The 18360-nt window shown below is 32.6% G+C and overlaps 1 protein-coding gene across 1 annotated transcript; it reads left to right on the top strand.

Moving 5' to 3' along the window:
- Nucleotides 1-12: 12 nt before the first annotated feature.
- Nucleotides 13-16269, top strand: LOC140440871 (uncharacterized). Its single transcript, XM_072531231.1, has 7 exons — nt 13-139; nt 2271-2339; nt 9081-9230; nt 12747-12890; nt 13663-13770; nt 15548-15601; nt 15959-16269. Exons 1-7 carry the CDS (start codon nt 94-96, stop codon nt 16102-16104), a joined length of 717 nt encoding a protein of 238 aa, XP_072387332.1. The 5' UTR covers nt 13-93; the 3' UTR covers nt 16105-16269.
- Nucleotides 16270-18360: the final 2091 nt, after the last annotated feature.

Below are 18360 nucleotides of genomic sequence, written 5' to 3'. Positions count from 1 at the left end.
GCAAAAATACTAATTTTTTGTTGGTCTAAATGGGTTAGAATTATTTGAGAAGGCATTTAATATTGTTCATTGTTAGTGAAAGTGTAATTAAAAATGAAGGATTTTAAAATATTTATTGCTCTTTTTGTACTCTCTGTAGGTAAGTAACTTATTTTGTTTATTATTAATTAATTTGTTCGGCAAATAAAGCTTAAAAGATGGAATATAGTTAATAGGGTTCAACAAATTTTTTAGCTTTTGAAATAGGCACCATACTTATTAACCAGTACAGCTGTAGCGAAATGGATGAGAGGAAAGAATAATAATAATGCCAAGAATACAATGAGAATGACTTACAAAACTTTTTAACAGAAAATAAAAATTGCTGCACATCAGTAGAGGTATATAAGGTTAAACAAAGGAGTAAAAGGAAATTTAATTCTGCTGCTTTAACAGCAGTGCAAAGAATCAAGTTAAGATTATTTGTTGAACAGATTCAAGTAGATAGTTTACACATAGAACGAAAATATGTGTCTTAATGATTGATTATACAAGAAATAAGAATACTGGAATATAAGTATAAATATGGAAGCTAGAAGTGAAAATAAATTAATAACTCAACAGCGTAATTTAGTTCATACAAAAAATGTTTTTTTTTTAACTTGTTTTTTATATATTCTATTTAATTAAGTTTAGCAATCATATTCGTTTTTATCCTCATTTGGATTTAGTATTTTTTCGCTGGCACATCGCTATCTAATTCATATTATCACTACTTACGTGGCACAATTCATTTAGATTTTTCAAGGATGATACCTTTTCCTTATATTCGTTTTTTTTTCTTTAATCCGAGATCACTGACCTCCTTTCCATATGTAACAAGATCACTGACCTGTTAGTTTTTTTGTTACATATTGCTCATTGTAAAATAAACCCAAAAATTAAGAAACATACATGTTTAATAACCAATACTAATTAAATTGAAATTAAATCAGTATTGTGTACACTGCATTCATAGCATATAGATATCTTACTTTTTGTTTGTTCCCTGCAAATCGGTTTGCTACAATCTGTTTTGCGAACAATGGTGTTTTTTTCACTGCACATCTTGGTTTCATTTCTGGTGTTTTACGCTGTCTTTCAACCTTTGTTTTGACACCTGTTATTGTTTGAACCTTCAGACAAAATCCATCATCATCATATAACGGGGGTCCTACGGCGATTGCCGCTTCCCGCATTTCAGCCTCCATCTTTTCCTATCTCTCCAATCTCCCTCTTCTAAGCTCTAGATTGCATTGTTTTTGTAATTTCTCTTCTCCAGGAATTTGGTGGTCTTCCCCTTTTCTTTCTTTCTGGCGGAACATACATTAAGGCTTTCTTTGGGCACCGCTCCTCCTCCATTCTCATCACGTGACCATACCATTGTAATTGCCTTCCTTGTATTCTATCTGAAAGAGTATCTCTAATTCCTGTACGATTTCGTATTTCCTCATTCCTGATTCTTTCCATTCTCGATACTCGACATGACTTTCTAAGATAATCCATTTCCACAACGTCTACTTTATCTCGTTCATTCTTTGTCATCGTCCAACATTCGGCACCATATGTGGTAATGGGTTCTACAATTGCTCTGTATACGCGAAGTTTGGTATGCATCTTTATTTTATTAGACCACAGTAATGAATTCAGTATTCGGATGCATTTTTTCCCTTGGGTTATTCGGTTTTGTACATCTATCTTAACTCTGCCATCTGCTGATATGATGCTTCCTAGATATTTATACTGATTGCAGCCTTTTATGACTGCGTTTTCAAGCCTCAGATCTGTGGTATTTCCTCCAATTTTTAAATATTCTGTTTTGCTTATGTTTACAGTAAGCCCCCATTTGGCATATTCCTCAAATAATTTTCGATTCATATAATTTATATCTTCCTCATCGGTTGCAACCACCACCTGATCATCTGCAAACAACAATGTATACAGAGTTTCTTGTCCCACTTCGATGCCCATAAATCTACATTTATTTCTCCAATTCCTTAATGCTTTTTGGACGTATATTTTAAAGGGTGTCGGTGACAAACAGCATCCTTGCTTTAGGCCTTTAGTGACTTTAAATTCATTTGAGGTTCTGGTTCCAATTTTTATACAACTAACTGCATTTTCGTACAATTGTTCGTTAATCGCAAAGCGCTCGCTTTGCTCACGCGTTAAATTATCTCAATTGTTAATCGCCCTTATTAATACATTTGTTGGTTAAATAACTATTAACTAACAGTGTGTTAAAATTTTAGCTATAAATGGATTGACGGCCCAATCAGAAGAAACATTTGGTCAAACTGAGATTATTGAACATATCAATGGTAAGTATATTAATAATGTATTTATTAATGTAACTGTGATAAATTCATAGGTAATTATTAAACAGGTTCTAAAAATGTTTTTATTTTGGCATGATTAAAATAAATATTTGTTTGCACCATGTTCTCGGTTGTGTTTTCTTTAAGAACTTTTCATATAACTGCTCAAAGTCAACTTTGAGCAGTTAAATGAAAATATTTTTGAGGGAAATCCCGAAACAGGTCGATATTTGTTATAAAGTACCCATCTTATAACGTACATGAAGTAGGGATGACCTCACCGGTGTGGATGTAGTGACATAACCGTTTATTTTTTTAAATAGAAATTGGTATAATGCGACACCTCATTCGAAGGAGAATTTAATTATCAGTAGTACTATCCCTAGGACATTGATAACAGACGAGATAATTTCATGACTATCGAAAGCTCGTTCCTTGGTAACAGCACGAAGCCGAAGGCTAAGTGCTGTTACCAAGCAACGAGCTTGAGAAATTTGTCATGAAATTATGAGGCATTCATCAATGTCGGAGGGATATTCGGCGGATAATTTTTCGAAAAAAAAAATCATAACTCAACATAACGAAACATTTATTTATTAAAAGTACAGTTAGTGAAAGTACAATTATTAAAATTTAAGTTAACATTAGTAGGTTGTATTTCTGGGAATTTTATCTTTGATTAGCGCATTTATACTTTGAACATTCTCATTGCCGAAACGTGACATTTTGAAATTTATTTGGATGCAGTTGTCAAAACCGATCGTGTTGTCGTAGGGATTGAAAATTGTACTGAATGCAATTATCAGTCTAATGTTGACATGATTGGGTGAAATTGTTCCACATGAGACAAAATGACGAAATTTGAATGGTTGTTAGAACAGTCGAAAAATTATCTATTTAACGACATTACATTTTTTAATAAAATTTTTTTTAAGGGTACAAAAACAATTTTTTTTAATTTAAATTCAACTAAATTACAACTAATGATTTAAAATTCATAATGTACTATAAAGTATACAAATTATGCTTAACAATTATTTTAAATTAAATGTTCGAAATGCCATCCATCGGTTCCTGCCATGACTTTCTGAAGTAAATACTTAAAAAAGCAAAAATAAGTAAAAATAATAATGGACACAAAAAGTTATCTTATAAATACTTTTTGTCAAATGTTAATTCAAGCAAGTGATAGTGGCATAGTTACTGTAATATTTATTGACGTAAATAGTTAAACACAGAACGAGGTGTGCAATTTATTCAACGCAAAATACCCAGACATACTCATCAGCCAATCAACAGTAAGTAAAATAGTCCGAAAATTTGAAGAAACTGGGCATGTTAAACATATTCCAAACGCTGTGGGTCCTAAAATTGAAGACAATGTAAAATTTGATATTTTATTAAATGTACATGACAATCCTCACAGTAATTCAACTACATTAGGAATTAAACGACGACGATCCCGATCGCCGGCTTCAATTTTCTGAAATTATGCAGGATTTATGTATCCGCAATCCACATTTCATCAATCAAATCCTTTTTTCCGATGAAGCCACATTTTTTTATACATGGTACCGTGAATCGTCAAAATTGCACATTGGATGACTGCATCACATACGTAATATTCTCAAAAAGTAAATGTATGAGCAGGGATCATTAATGACAGAATCATTGGCCCTTTTTTCTTTGACGAAAATCTAACAGGAGAACAATATTTAACTTTTTTGAGAAATCAACTTATACCTGTCCTTGCTAACATGTATACAAATGCCAATAGTCCAAATTTACCTAGTGAAAATATCTGGTTTCAACAAGATGGAGCCCCTTCGTATTACGCACGTGAAGTACATCAATTTTTAAATCATTGCTTTCCCAGGAGGTGGATCGGAAGGCGAGGTTTTATAGAGTGGCCAGCAAGGTCGCCAGATCTAACACCTCTAGACTTTTTCCTGTGGGGTTACATAAAATCAAAAGTTTATGTCAATAGACCCCAAAACTTACAGGACTTGAAAGATAGATTTAGTTTTAAAATGAGTCTAATTACTCCAGAAGTCACCCGCAATGTACTTGACGAATGTGTTCGTAGATTCGCATATTGTTAAGAATAATGCTAAATAATGTTAAAAATAATGCATAAGAAACCGATGGAAGGCATTTCGAACATTTAATTTAAAATAATTATTACGCATAATTTGGTTACTTTAAAGTACATTATTAATTAAATCAGTTGTAATTTAGTTGAATTTAAATTAAAAAAAAATTGTTTTTGTACCCTTAAAAAAATATTTGAGTTAAAAATGTAATGTCGTTATAGTTTATTTTTATGAACGAGAGAGTAATTAGCATAATTTTAACTGGTAGCTCCGACCACTCCATGGGCGTGCTCAAGATTAATTGAAAAATTACTTTGAATAATTGTAAAAAATAAATGAATTATTTCAGTGTTATAAAGTGTTATGTGTATGTAAACAAAAGTGACCTCTTTTATCACACACTATATTATAACTGACTGGCCTACATTAAAAAGGGTTTTAAAAAATTCACATTTTTTTTAATTTTTAAAAATTACAAAAGAGAAAAAGAGTTTTTAAAACCGTATAAGGTATGTTAAATAGATGAATAAAAATATTAATATAAAACTTACAGCTACTTGTTACAAATCCAAATCAGATTCAGAAGATGAACTTTCAGAACCAAGATTTATAATAACTGGCTCGATCATTTTATCAGTAATATTGTCCAGCTTCCACATTTTTTCCTCTTCTTTAATAGTGTGATTTACTGCCTTTTCCCAGTTTTCAGGTTTTACATTATTTACGGCCTCCAAAAACAACTGTTTAACATCATGAATTTTAAAAGTGGTATTTTTTCTTGAAACTTCACTCTTTATCTGTGCCCATACCAGTTCAATCGGGTTTAATTCACAATGATATGGTGTGGATCTAAGTACTGTCATTCCACGATTTTTGGCAATTTCATCAATTTCGTATTTTTTAAATTTTTCCTTATGAAGGGCACACAACGAATAAAGTTCCTTTCTTATAGATCCGGGATGGTACGTAATATTTTTTGAACTCAGCCAATTCTGCAAGTCTTTTTTTAACCACTTGGTTGTGGGCAGTCTTTCTATAAGTCTGGAGTGATAACTTGCATTATCCATTACTATTACACAGTTCTTAGGAAGAAGATCTATCATTTGTTCGAACCATTCTTGAAAGACATCAGCGTTCATGTCTTCATGGTAGTCACCGGTACGAGTTGATTCAAAAGTTAATAAACCACCTTCAACAAAACCGTCTGAACTGCCAATGTGTACTATTATCAGCCTGCGTCCCTTTCCTGATGGTGGGTTTAAACCAGTAGATAAGTTATTTACAAAAGCGTGCCTTTGACTTGTAACAGTTTCATCCTGCCAAAATTTATTTGGTGTATGACCCTCGTTGATCCATGTTTCATCAAGATAAAATATTTTTCTTTTTTGGTTTCTCATTTCCTTTATGGTTCTTAGAAAATGTCTTCTCCATATGGCAATATCGCAGCGGAAGCCTATTTCTTTTAAAAGTTTCCATAACGTATTTCGACTCATTTCTGGGTAATCCTTATCATCTCGAACTGAGACAAGAACTTGTCTAAAGAAGAATTCATGCACTTTCCGTCGAAGTCCTTCTTTAAAATGATATTCTATTTGAAATTTTGGTTTCCCTGGAGCATTACGTGGCATTTGAAAACTACCACATTTCTCTTCTTTAATAACTCTGTAAATCGTAAATTTCCCAACACCAAGTGTACTGCTAACTAACTCAACGGTCTCATCAACACTTTCACATAAACGTTTGTCTGTAAATGATTTAAAACAATTAAATATTAATGTTTTTTCATTAACTGTTAGAGGACCAATTTTTCGGCGTTTACACGGCACTTCCAAATTTTCCATAACACTAGTATACACAATAAACTGCACCTTGCAACTAAAGTACCTACTTTTAGTGAACTGTTAAGAATTTTGAATACGCCACTTGGACCTTCCTACAAAATGGAAAAACCCACTATCACATTTTCTGTGGAATAAGTTTAGAAGGTAATTATCTAGTCAATTACTGTCGTAGATTCCTGGAATTAAAGAATTAAATGTTTGATTGTTGAAACCCTTACTTCGTGGAATGCACTCATTTCAGATAAAATAAAACGTTTTATTTTATCTAAAGAATTAAACTTTATTTTGCAAATAGGTACTTATTAAACTTTTATTGGTTATATATAACTAATAAAATAAACATCTTACATTTCTTGCAAATTCATTAGTACCTGTTAACCTCCATCACTCCGACACTGGCAACCTTATTTAGGGATTAGTATCCCTCACAACTATTGTATACTATTCTGCTCCAACCTTTATACCTGGTGGTCATACTCAATTTAAAATTGTTTTCCTACATACTTCTGTAAACTTGTTGACAAATATCTGTTTTTCATTGAGTCACCCGTATCAACAGTTTAGGGATTTGCATACATAATTTATTGTTTTATTACTCTCTCATACATAAAAATACACTATAAATAGAGAATTAAATTCTCGTTTAAATGAAGTGTCACATTATACAGATTTCTATTTAAAAAAATTAACGATTACGTCACTACACCTACACCGGTTCATCCCTAGTTAATGTACTCCATGTACTCCCGTTTAGGATTTCAAAGCTACCCCTACGGGTGGGAAGTCATATTTGGTGTCATTCCATAGATTTTAAAAAATATTGAACATGTGTTTTTCAATGTATTTATTCGATGTAAATTTTCTCGAAATATGCGACCGTTCCGCTTCTTTTGACGCACTCCGTATAGCAGCTTCACTGAATTTATGACATAACAGATACCACATATAAAAACATTTCTAGGAGTATTTTTGTAATACGGCAAATTAAATTTTCATTTGAGTAACCTATTTCCGCCATTCTGACGATTCAAAAGCGCTTCTACCGATTTCTAGAAGAAGATTTTACCGCTTCTCGATAAAGGTTAAAAAAGAACTTCAGACGAAGAAATATTTTTAATTTATAGGCAATAAAAAACAGGGAATTTAAGTAAAAGCTTCAAGCATTCAATATCCTGTTCTTAAAATAAATCTGTACATTTTACCTTATATTCTAAAAATATAAGGTAAGGAAACTATAAATAAAGTAAAGAAAACAAAGAATTTAGAGTTATTTTTCTTAAAATGGTTCTGGATATTTTTAGATATTCAAATCTCGCATATAAAGAGTGTAGATTATATTGAAATATCCGGAAAAAATATACACAAAGCAAAAGTCTAAGGATATTTTAATAATTTGACAATACAAATGACAGAAATTTCATGACCATATAAATTTGCTTGTACTATAATTGTTGATACAGACACTTACTTCTTATCAAAAAAAAAAAAAATGTAAAACTGATAGTAATACGTGTTTTAGAATGTTTTTTATAAGGGACAAAAAAATCGACATATTTATGTTTTGTTTATTTTTAATTTTAGTCACTTTATACCATTTTTGCTTAATAGGTGAGTTAAAGATATTGTCTATTTACCATGCAACGACAACATTTAACGTTGGACGAGATGAATAGAGCCGTGGACCTTCTTCAAGCTGGTATATGACAAACTCAAGTTGCTGACCAGCTGGGTGTCTCCCAAAGCGTCGTAAGTCGTTTGTGACGTCTATTTAGAGACACTGGGAGTCCAGCCGAGCAACATCCCGGACGTGGTCGCTCTACAACCGTCGCTCAAGACCGATATTTAATTTTAAATGCCAGAAGGCAGCCAACAATCACAGCACCCGAGGTGGTTAATAAATTACTGCTTGCACATAAGGTAACAATTAGCAGCAGTACTATGAGGAATCGTCTCCATGAAGCCAATCTTCGTAGTCGGTGACCACTGAGATGTTCACCTCTATCTAGAGGCAATTGTTTATTGTAATAATTGTGCAACAATTATTACAATAAACACGTTGTTTTAAGAAAGAAGGTTTAAGAATTTAAGAAGAATCACAAAAAAAAACAGTGTCAACTTCAATTGTTTGATTTAATATTAAACATAGTGGGATAGTTAAAATATGGTTACAACAACAAATAAATTTGTTGATACATTTGATTTACAGCTAGACAAACTACAATAACAGGTAAGTATAAATAAATAAATGTTATTAAAAAAAAAAACAAATACAAAAATACCAAAGACAACGTTTTAATAACAATGATGGAAAAAATGGTATTTTTAAAATTTTTTAGTTTGATATTAAAGTACCTAGTTAAAAAATCTCAGCTATATCACTCACATACATGGCTGGCAATGTTTGGATTCCCGAAATATTTGATTTTAGAAGAAAAGTGTAAATTGAGCTTAAATTTTCAACATCCTTTTTGTGATTAACGGAATTTTTGGCATTGTAGATAAAACACATCACGAGGATTTTGCACTGACATTCTGTATTGGATTGATTTTAAGATAAATGAATCATTATACAGGACTCTGTTCTCTTTATTATTAACATGGTTGCTGAGACTTGTTGATTGTGGTTTAACTTTACAATCACTTTTGTGAATGGCTAACCTTTTGTTTAATCTTTGGCTAGTTTGACCAATATATATTAAGCCACATTCACATGGGATGACCGATTTTTAAATGCTTCATCACTGAAATAAAGGATTATCCCAGTGTTATCGTTTTGTATTTTAATATATCATATGTATTTTTAATTCAAGGTTTATTGGATAATGCTCTCGATGTAATTAATCAGCTTATGCGGGAAAACAACACACAATTGAGAAATGGTGTAAATCAATTCATTAATTTCCTCAAGAATGTACTACCGCCATTGCCATCGCCTCTTCCAAGTTTACCACCACTTCCAGGTAATTTTTTTTTTAAATAATATTGATCAGTTCAGAGACATTCATTTTTTATTTAAATTAAGTAAATTTTTATTGTTACGATTTTAACAAATCGCGGTAAGGTAGTAATAGTTTAGTTAGTATTTAAAGTTGCTATTTGAAAAGTGCTGGTATTCATAGTATTGTAAGTATATATAAGTAAGACTTTATTCTCATATAGTCGACATATGATTTCTGTTTTCCTATTGGTTTTTGCAGGTTAGCTCTAGCTGGTGTCTGAACCATGCCAAAGCATGCCTTATTTCGTTAAAAAACAGTCAAGAAGAGTAGTTTAAGTCCGGGAGAGATGACTCACATTTTTTTGACTGTAAGTCTACGCTCTGAAATATTTATATATTTTTAATAAAATACCATTAAAAAAAAGTGTACAGAGTTGGTTAAGCCAAATACTTACATACAAAAACAGTAAACATCAAAATACAAAAAATTGTAAACGGCCAACTCACCAGATCTGTCAGGGTGAGAAGACTCGGACACCAAGGGTGATATAAATCGATCATAAACTTTATTTGACACGTTTTTTTTGTCAATACTTTTCCACATATATCACATAAATTAACATCAAAGTTTTTATGAAACAAAGAATTGCAATGTACGCACTGTACCTAGTCTTCTTGTTTCCATATGGTTGAGTATATTTCCCTACAGCCGGCACATTCACAATTTGCTTCATCTTTTATATCATCACTAGAATCTTTAGTAATTTCCATATGATCGTCAGAGTCTCCGGAAGAAGATGACTCACAAAACATCTTCTTTTGGTTCTTGAGTTTTTTGACTTTTTTTCCAGGATCTCTTTATTCTTTTTAGTATCCTTTTCTTTCTTTTTAACATCTAAATCTTTGGGCTAGTAAGTACTGCAGCCAATTGTCTACCGCGTTTCCTTACTTGTGAAATACCTGATGTAGAACTGTAGTACTGGAGAGATATTCATATTTAAAATTTTACCGGGAGTGATTTTTTCTTTACAGGTCGGCTTATTACCAGGTATAGATGGTAGTTCTAATGGTGACGTGTGAGATGGCGTCGAACTGCTTGTAGATGGTAGGTTTAGACGTTGAGATCATCTATTTCAGTAATTTGTGTTGTTAAACTCTCAAGAAAGGCGTACTCTGGTATTGCATTCTGGTCGACAGGATAAATACCGCATGCGCGAAAACCAGATACGGTATTTTGTACTGGGGCAGCTTTTGTTCAAGCCTCATTTAATAATTTGCCGAACTGCAAGCGATTAATCTTCTTTGTAGGATTCATTTTAACAAATGAATTGAAAGCATTGTAATGTGACTTAAGCGACTTAAAAAATAAACGATCTAATGGTTGCAAAAACTGTGTAGTGTGGCTCGATAAACACAGTAAAATGATTTCATTTTCGTCTGCATACTCCAACATTTGGACGGAGTTGCAATGACATGCATGACCATCCAAAACCAGTAGGACTTTTCATGGGGGCTTTTTAGGAACAAAGTGATGTGTTAACTAATCAATAAATATATCTGTGTTTATGTAAGCGGACTTTTCATTCATGTAAACCTTTGATCCTGGGGGCATGCCGTCTTCGAATTCTTGCTTTTTATTTTTGCCTTTGAATATGCAGGTCGGGGGAAGGAAGTTACCTTCAGCATTGTAACAGGTGATACATAAAATTGTTTCCCTTTTCTCCGAAGAAGTAACTGGTGCTACATTTTAGATCCCTTTTTGGATACAAAAAATGCAGGTTTATTATTCAGTTAGAGTCCTGTTTCGTCCATGTTAAATAAACTCCCGGGCTTCTCCATCAACTTATTTTCTAGAATAGCTTGTTTTAACAGATCAAAGTAACCGCTTACATCCTTTTTGTTCATGCCTTGACTTCTTGCTAAGGATACGCCTTCCGATTTTCTTATATTCAAGTCAGGGTTACTTCTTAAGAATGATTGTAATCAGTCAAAACCTGCAATTTTTTGTTTCTTGTTGAAAGTAGTTTTAATATGTAATTCTTCCGCTAATATGAATGCCATTTCTCTAACTCCAAGTTTTCTGCAACTTTACGATATGTTTCTTTATTTTATTTATAGTTTCTTCTCCGAGAACACTACTTGCTCCTAATGAACTTTTTTTAAATTGTTACTTTTCATTCTTCTTCTTAATGTAGGTGCTGGCACTTCAAAATTCCTGGCGGCAGCATTGACCCCCATTTGTCCACTTCTTACGGCATGTATGGCTGATTCGAGTTGATTTTCAGTCCACAAACCACGTTGGCAATTTCCTTTTCTATCATACTGCGTTGGCATGGCTGAAAATAAATTTATCGATTAAAAATATCCGTAATAAAGTAACTAAAGAGTTAGGCCATATCTCCCTAACATTTGCGAGCCAACTAACCCGAATTGTCAGGGTGAGATGGCCCACTTAATTTCGGTGTGTTGGTAACGTTTGAAAGGACTGGCAACTATGCGTCATAACCTCAACGATACAAATAACATGCCATCAAAACGTGACTGCGGTAAAATACCGACAAAAATAAGTGCACAATAGTTTTGACGATTACCGAAAAAAGTGGAACAAACACTTAAACAACAGAGTATTGCTAATACCAAACGGACGCATCAAATAACGCAATGCAACTGACTCCAAATGGGATAAAACTGTGATATATTCGACCGAGTCATCTCACCCGACGAGCCATCTCTCCCGGACTTACCCTATTACTCGTCAAGAATGCGAATGACTTTCCAAATTTTATCAACACAGAGATCAGATAAACTACTATTCGGACACTAAAAAGTACGCAAGACTGCATACCTTGGACACATACTAAGAAATAATAAATATAGTCTTCTGAAGGTCATCATGCAGGGTAGAGTCGATCGCAAAAAGGGAGTAGGTAGAAATAGGAAGTCATGGTTGCGAAATATTCGAGACTGGACAAACATGACTGTAGACGAATTATTCCACGTTGCAAAAGACAGAGAAGCTTTTAAAAATGTGGTCGCCAACCTCCGTTAATGGGGACGGCATAGGAAGAAGAAGAAGACTATTCGGGTAGAAATTTTTACAGGTGATTTTTAAATGTAAATACTAGGTCGCGTTTACTTACTCTGCTATGATAATTTCTGATAATTTGGTTGCGCATCAAGGGACGTGAAGATTGTAGGGTTTTTAAACTTATTCCTAGTTTTGACAATAACAGTAGTTCTGTAACGACAATAGTATAACGATGTCCAATAGAACAGCATAAATACTTTAAATGAAAAAAAAACATATACGTCATGAGCAGCGTATATTTAAAAACAAAATGAACGAAATAAAAGATCCCTTGTCGTAGGATCTTACACTATAAAAACATTTAAAATTATAAATAAAATAATATTCATTATCCAAATTTATGCATTGACGATTTTACTTATAATCTATAAATACACAGTAACAATATAACCAAGGAACGAAAAAAGAGTCCCAATAGTTTTTACTCACACTATATACTTTTATTTTTAGATCAAACGGAAATTAGTGATGCTACGTATAAATATACACGAGACATTTTAGAATACCTCTCTAAAGTAATACCGATAGTACAAAACGTTCTAAAGAATCTTCCACCAGCCTCGCTACCTGAACTACCCAATGGACTTGATCTAGGTAAGTTTGAACTAATATAGATCTACGTTTCCGTGCTCAACTTAATATAAACTTTTTAATATTGTGTTGTAGTATCATATTTTCATCATCATGTAGCAACGTTTCGAAGGTTAAAATTCAGATGTCCTTCGAGTATCTACAACGTGCCTTGTCGTCAGGCAGTGTAGTGCTGGTGTGGTGGATATGCAGACATGTGCGCTGCTAACAAGTATAAGCGCTATTAAAGGGCTCCTTCAAGATCTCTTAGTTTAGCGATATTGCTACAATTTCGGCTACCAGATGTCAGCTGGATCTCAGATACAGATGGCACTGAAGGCTACAGTCAAAAAAACTTAACCCGTACATAGCGAAGACTCCAATATGAGCACAACTTCCTCTCATAGTCCCGCATCGTCTGTCTTCCATTATGATTTATTATAGCAACCTTTTATAGTACTCATACCATCTTTGCTATATTTCAACATTGAATCTTTTATTCTATTATTCTTCCATCCGCGCTTTAAACTCATCACACTCCTCCATCACCGCGGGTGTTTCCACGTCTTCATACAGTTGTGTAGACGATATTTTCTTAGCAGTAGCTACAGCGTGCTTTGCTTCACTCTTTGCTACTTTGTACTATATTCTTTACAGTTCCAAGTCCACTTTCTCAATCCATATATCCTAATCATACAATTGTTTATACAATTATTTTAAAATTAGTGACTGGTTAGTTATAAATATTTATTGATTATGCTTGAAGTATAATAACAATTATGGGTTTTATTTTCAGAGGAGATAAATATTATTTTAAGTCCTTGGATGAGACAGCATCAAGGTATACTTGTTCTTGCAATTCTGAAGGTTTATTCTCAAGTACCACCGCCTCCAAAGGTTCCTGGTAAGTATTCGTATAATCAATAAAATAACGTAGTAATAGTGAGTCCAAAATGTACTTCTTCTTACGGTTGATATACGTTCCGGATGTTGGCAATCAGCATAGCTATCCTAACTTTACTTGCAGCTATTCGGAATAGTCCGGTTGTAGACGAAATGAACCACTTCATTTGGTTTTAAAACCTTCTTCTGCCTGGTCCTTTCTTTCTAAATACCTTGCCTTAAAGAATAAGTTGCAATAAGCAATATCTCTGTCTATTTCTCATAACATGGCCAAGATGTTCTAACTTGCGCTCTGTGATTGTGTTAGTGATCTCGCAATCCTTACCCATTCTACGTAGGACCTCAATATTAGTCACATAATTCTTTCATGAAATTCGTAAGATGCGCCGATAACACCACGTCTCTAAGGCCTCGAGCTCTCCTAAAGAAGCTTCCGAGAGCATCCATGCCTCTACTCCGTATAATAATGTAGAAAATACATAGCATCTTATGATAAAGATTTTGGTACTAAGTGATAAATCGTGACTTTTGAACCATATATCTTTGTCAACCATTTTCCATCTACTCCTGAATGTAGGTCTCTACCAATTGCTTCCATCTTTCTCTATCTTACGCCAATCTAATCCACTGTTTGATTGGCACTGCTCTTATGTCATCTATCCATCTTTTTTGAGGTATTCCCATGCTTCTTGTTGTCGTCCTTGGTCTCCATTCTAGAATTCTCCGTGTCCACCTGTTGTCATTATATCATACTACGTGACCTGCCTAGCGCCATTTCATTTTTGTAATTTCTTCCACAATATCCCTAATCTTCGTTCTACGTCTTATCTCGGTGTTTCTGATCTTGTCTCTCAGTAATATTCCAAGCATGATTCATTCCATTGCTCTTTGCGTTGTTTCTAATTTTTTAGCAGATTTTTTGGTAAGGGCTACTGTCTCCAAGCCGTAAGTACAAACTGGTAGATATAGTCTAGTTTGCCGAAAGCGCCCCATGCCAGTTGTGTTCTTCTTTTAAATTCAGCATCTTGATTTGGTTTTCCTAGTTTGATGACATGACCTAGGTATACATATATCTACTGCAAGGATTTATATATATATATATATATATATATATATATATATATATATATATATATATATATATATATATATATATTAGAAGTGATTATTTCGACCAAAAAATAATTTATAAATACGTTCGAATTATCGGGTAAAGTGGTCTGTAATGAAAATCTTTCTTTTTTCTGAGATACTCAATATTTCGCCATTTATTTAATAGCTTCCTCAGGAGTAAACTAAAACAATTTAAACATTACAAAAAATGGCGTACAAATACATTTTAAAACACTCACAGAATTTAAAAGCACGTGTCTTAAGCACGTTCGTTACAGCTATACGATAAAAAATTAAAATTATTTCAAATGTAAAAATAAAAATAACAATAAAAGAAACGTTAGAAGAATGATATTTTTTTGATGAATTATTAAGGTTAGTTGTTATTAAGATGAATGTTGGCTATTTTGAATATTTATAAATTTTGTTCAATATTTCATTACAGACCACTTTATCCGATAATTCGAACGTATTTATATATATACATATATATATATATATATATATATATATATATATATATATATATATATATATATATATATATATATATATATATCTTTATCTTTTGCGTATTACTCGAATATTTGGAAAATGTTATTTAAAATTTCGAAGATTAAAATGGTGTAATGAAAAAATAAAATAAATTTTATGTATATTTTTAGATATCATTGTAAATATTGCGAATGACTACGCCCAGTATTTAAGTAACTTACCAGGTACGTAGATCAGGCTTATATATAAGTAGTGTGTAACTTAAAACGATTTATATACGAATTTGCAGAACGCGTAAAATTATTTTCAGGGTGCGACATGAATTGTATCAATCTAAAAGATCGCCATATTAATATGGATTGTACGCAATATGCAACGTGTTTTTTAAAGGACTTATAGAAGAAAAAAATATTCTAATAACCATTATAATAACAAACAAAATGTAATTAAGCTAAATATAAAGTTAAATAGAAAGGAGATTGGTTATGGCATTTTTCTAAATTTTTAAGTCAGTTATTTAATGTGATCTTTTTATGTTGTTTATTTTTGACAATTTTAAATACCATTTTTTAATTTTTTAGATGCATCTGAAACTATGGTTGGTATATTAGCACAGATCCTGGTACCAGCAATTCCAACAAATGTGCAAAGCCTACTACATGTTGGCATTTCTAGGCTCTTACCTGAAATAAGTATAGATTTACCACCGGCAGTAATTTTAAACTAAACTGTAAATAAGGTCGTGCTTAATTATTATTTTCGTAATTTAACAAAAATAGATGATCCGAGTTAAGCAAGTCTACTGTTTAAAATAATACTATTTATTTATTGTATATATTAACATTGGCTGTAAACGAAAAAATAGTAAACAATAATTATACATTGCAAAATATATTTACAGTTGTTCTTTTATTTGATCACTTGTTTTTCCCCTTCATTATTAAACCATTTTGTAACCATTGAACGACTTGTCATATAATAGTGAAATAGTAATATAATATACTGAATAACATTTTCTGAAGAATAAGAATAAAAGAATACAATGAAAGAAAAAAACATAAAAATTGTGTCGTTCTATCTATACCATCTAACTTAAAATATTATATACCAATAGAATGCAAATTTCATAATTAATTAGATAAATTTGGAAACTATAAATAGCAAGTAAGAAATTATTGTAATAAAGATAAACACAACCATAAACATAAACATGTACTTTTGAGTACACTGAAGTACCTATTAGAAAAAAGTAGGAAGATTTTAGTAAGGAAAAATTACCTTTATCATGAGAAAATATTAAACCTTCTCTTCGGTCTTTGGAAATATAAAAAAATTAACAGAGTACTTAAAAAAAGATACTCAAAAAACTGGTTAAGTTGAAAAAAAAACAGACCATTTAAAAATCACCACAAAAGTACCTGCCATAAAAGTATTGCAAAAAGCACGAAATATTTAAAAACATATATTAAATGGTAATAATGGAAAATTAAAATTTAACATTGTAGCATTTGTAAATTCCTTGGTAAGTATATATTGAAATCCCCTCGTATATGTATTAAAACACCGAAGAATATTTTTCGTGTATGTCTGTTTCCTATTATACAAGTTAAAATACCGAAAAGTATTTCAATCCTACTAAATAGACCATTTTACAGTTTGTTTATATATCACGGACGCGTATTTCTTTGGTAATTTCTTTTGATTGAAGCCGCTTAATATTCTGCGTTTCAAATAAATATTTCCGTTTATATGTTTTGTTTATACCAAGTTGGGCAAATTAATTTCAAAGATAATTACATGATGCGCTAGAAAGAGCCATAGAGAAATCGGGCATAACAACCAGAGGTACGATCATCAACAGAAGTTTACAGATATTGGACTACGCAGATGACATTGATATAGTAACACAGACAAAAAGAGACCTAATACAGGCTTTTGAAACATTAGAAAAAGCCGCGAAGACAATGGGACTGCAGGTCAACGATTCCAAAGCAAAATACATGAAGGTCACGAACAGCACACAAATAGCGGCACCACAAGATCTGGTGACAGAAGCACACACATTCGAAGGGGTCTCGGAGTTTTTATATCTTGGAACACAACTAAATAACAGCAACCTAGTAAGCGTAGAAATTAAGAGAAGAATATACCTGGCGAACAGAGCTTACTTTAGAATAAAGCAGCTCTTAACATCACACATAATTAGAAAAACCAAGATACTTATATATGAAACTCTTATTAAACATGTTCTGACATACGCGTCAAAGACATGGACTATGGTAAAAAGCGACGAAGAACTGTTAGGCGGCTTTGAAAGAAGAATACATAGGCACATATACAGAGGAGTACAAAAAAAGCGGGATATGCCGCAGACGCTACAATTTTGAGTTGTATCAATGCTATGAAAAATGCAACATTGTTCGGTCTATTAAAATTAATAGACTAAGGTGGCTAGGACACCTTGAAAGAATGGACACTGGAGACCCCCAAAGACAGATATTATATCAAGAGCCAATAGGAACCAGGAAGAGAGGCAGGCCAAGATCTAGATTTAAAACTCAAGTCGAAGATGACTTGAAGAACCTAGGGGTCAGAAATTGAAAAGCCAGGGCGAACAATAGAGGGAATGGAGACTAATTCTTGAACAGGCCAAGACCCACACAGGGTTGTAGAGCCAAAGATGATGATGATAATTACATGACTCTCGCTGGAGCCATTGTCAGGGGCTCTTGGCTTCAGTGTTGGTCCAAATTTTCCATAAAATTTGAAATGTCTTGTGTTTTTTTTGTCACTTTTTATGGAATATGTGTAACAGTGTTAATTTAAATGTTAAGTTACAGTTTAAGTGAAGTTTGATATGTTGACCATTGTAAGCAGACGTGTTTAGTTGAGTCGGAAAAAAACCGGCAAATTTGTTAAAAAAAGTGATTTTTACTTAACGTAATGTGTCTGATTAGATAATAGCAATCACTGGTTTTTGTTG

This window comes from Diabrotica undecimpunctata, chromosome 5 (genome assembly GCF_040954645.1).
Source record: "Diabrotica undecimpunctata isolate CICGRU chromosome 5, icDiaUnde3, whole genome shotgun sequence".
In the NCBI taxonomy this organism is placed as follows: domain Eukaryota; kingdom Metazoa; phylum Arthropoda; class Insecta; order Coleoptera; family Chrysomelidae; genus Diabrotica; species Diabrotica undecimpunctata.
The sequence above is the reverse complement of the archived record's forward strand: the minus strand, read 5'-3'. Positions and strand labels throughout refer to the sequence as shown.

What these genes read in the sequence shown, in the direction of transcription:
- LOC140440871 (XM_072531231.1), top strand. Translation starts at nt 94, where the DNA reads ATGAAGGATTTTAAAATATTTATTGCTCTTTTTGTACTCTCTGTAG. An exon ending in TCTTTTTGTACTCTCTGTAG is followed by an intron (nt 140 to 2,270) that starts GTAAGTAACTTA and finishes TTAAAATTTTAG; the next exon opens with CTATAAATGGATTGACGGCC. An exon ending in ACCCAATGGACTTGATCTAG is followed by an intron (nt 12,891 to 13,662) that starts GTAAGTTTGAAC and finishes TTTTATTTTCAG; the next exon opens with AGGAGATAAATATTATTTTA.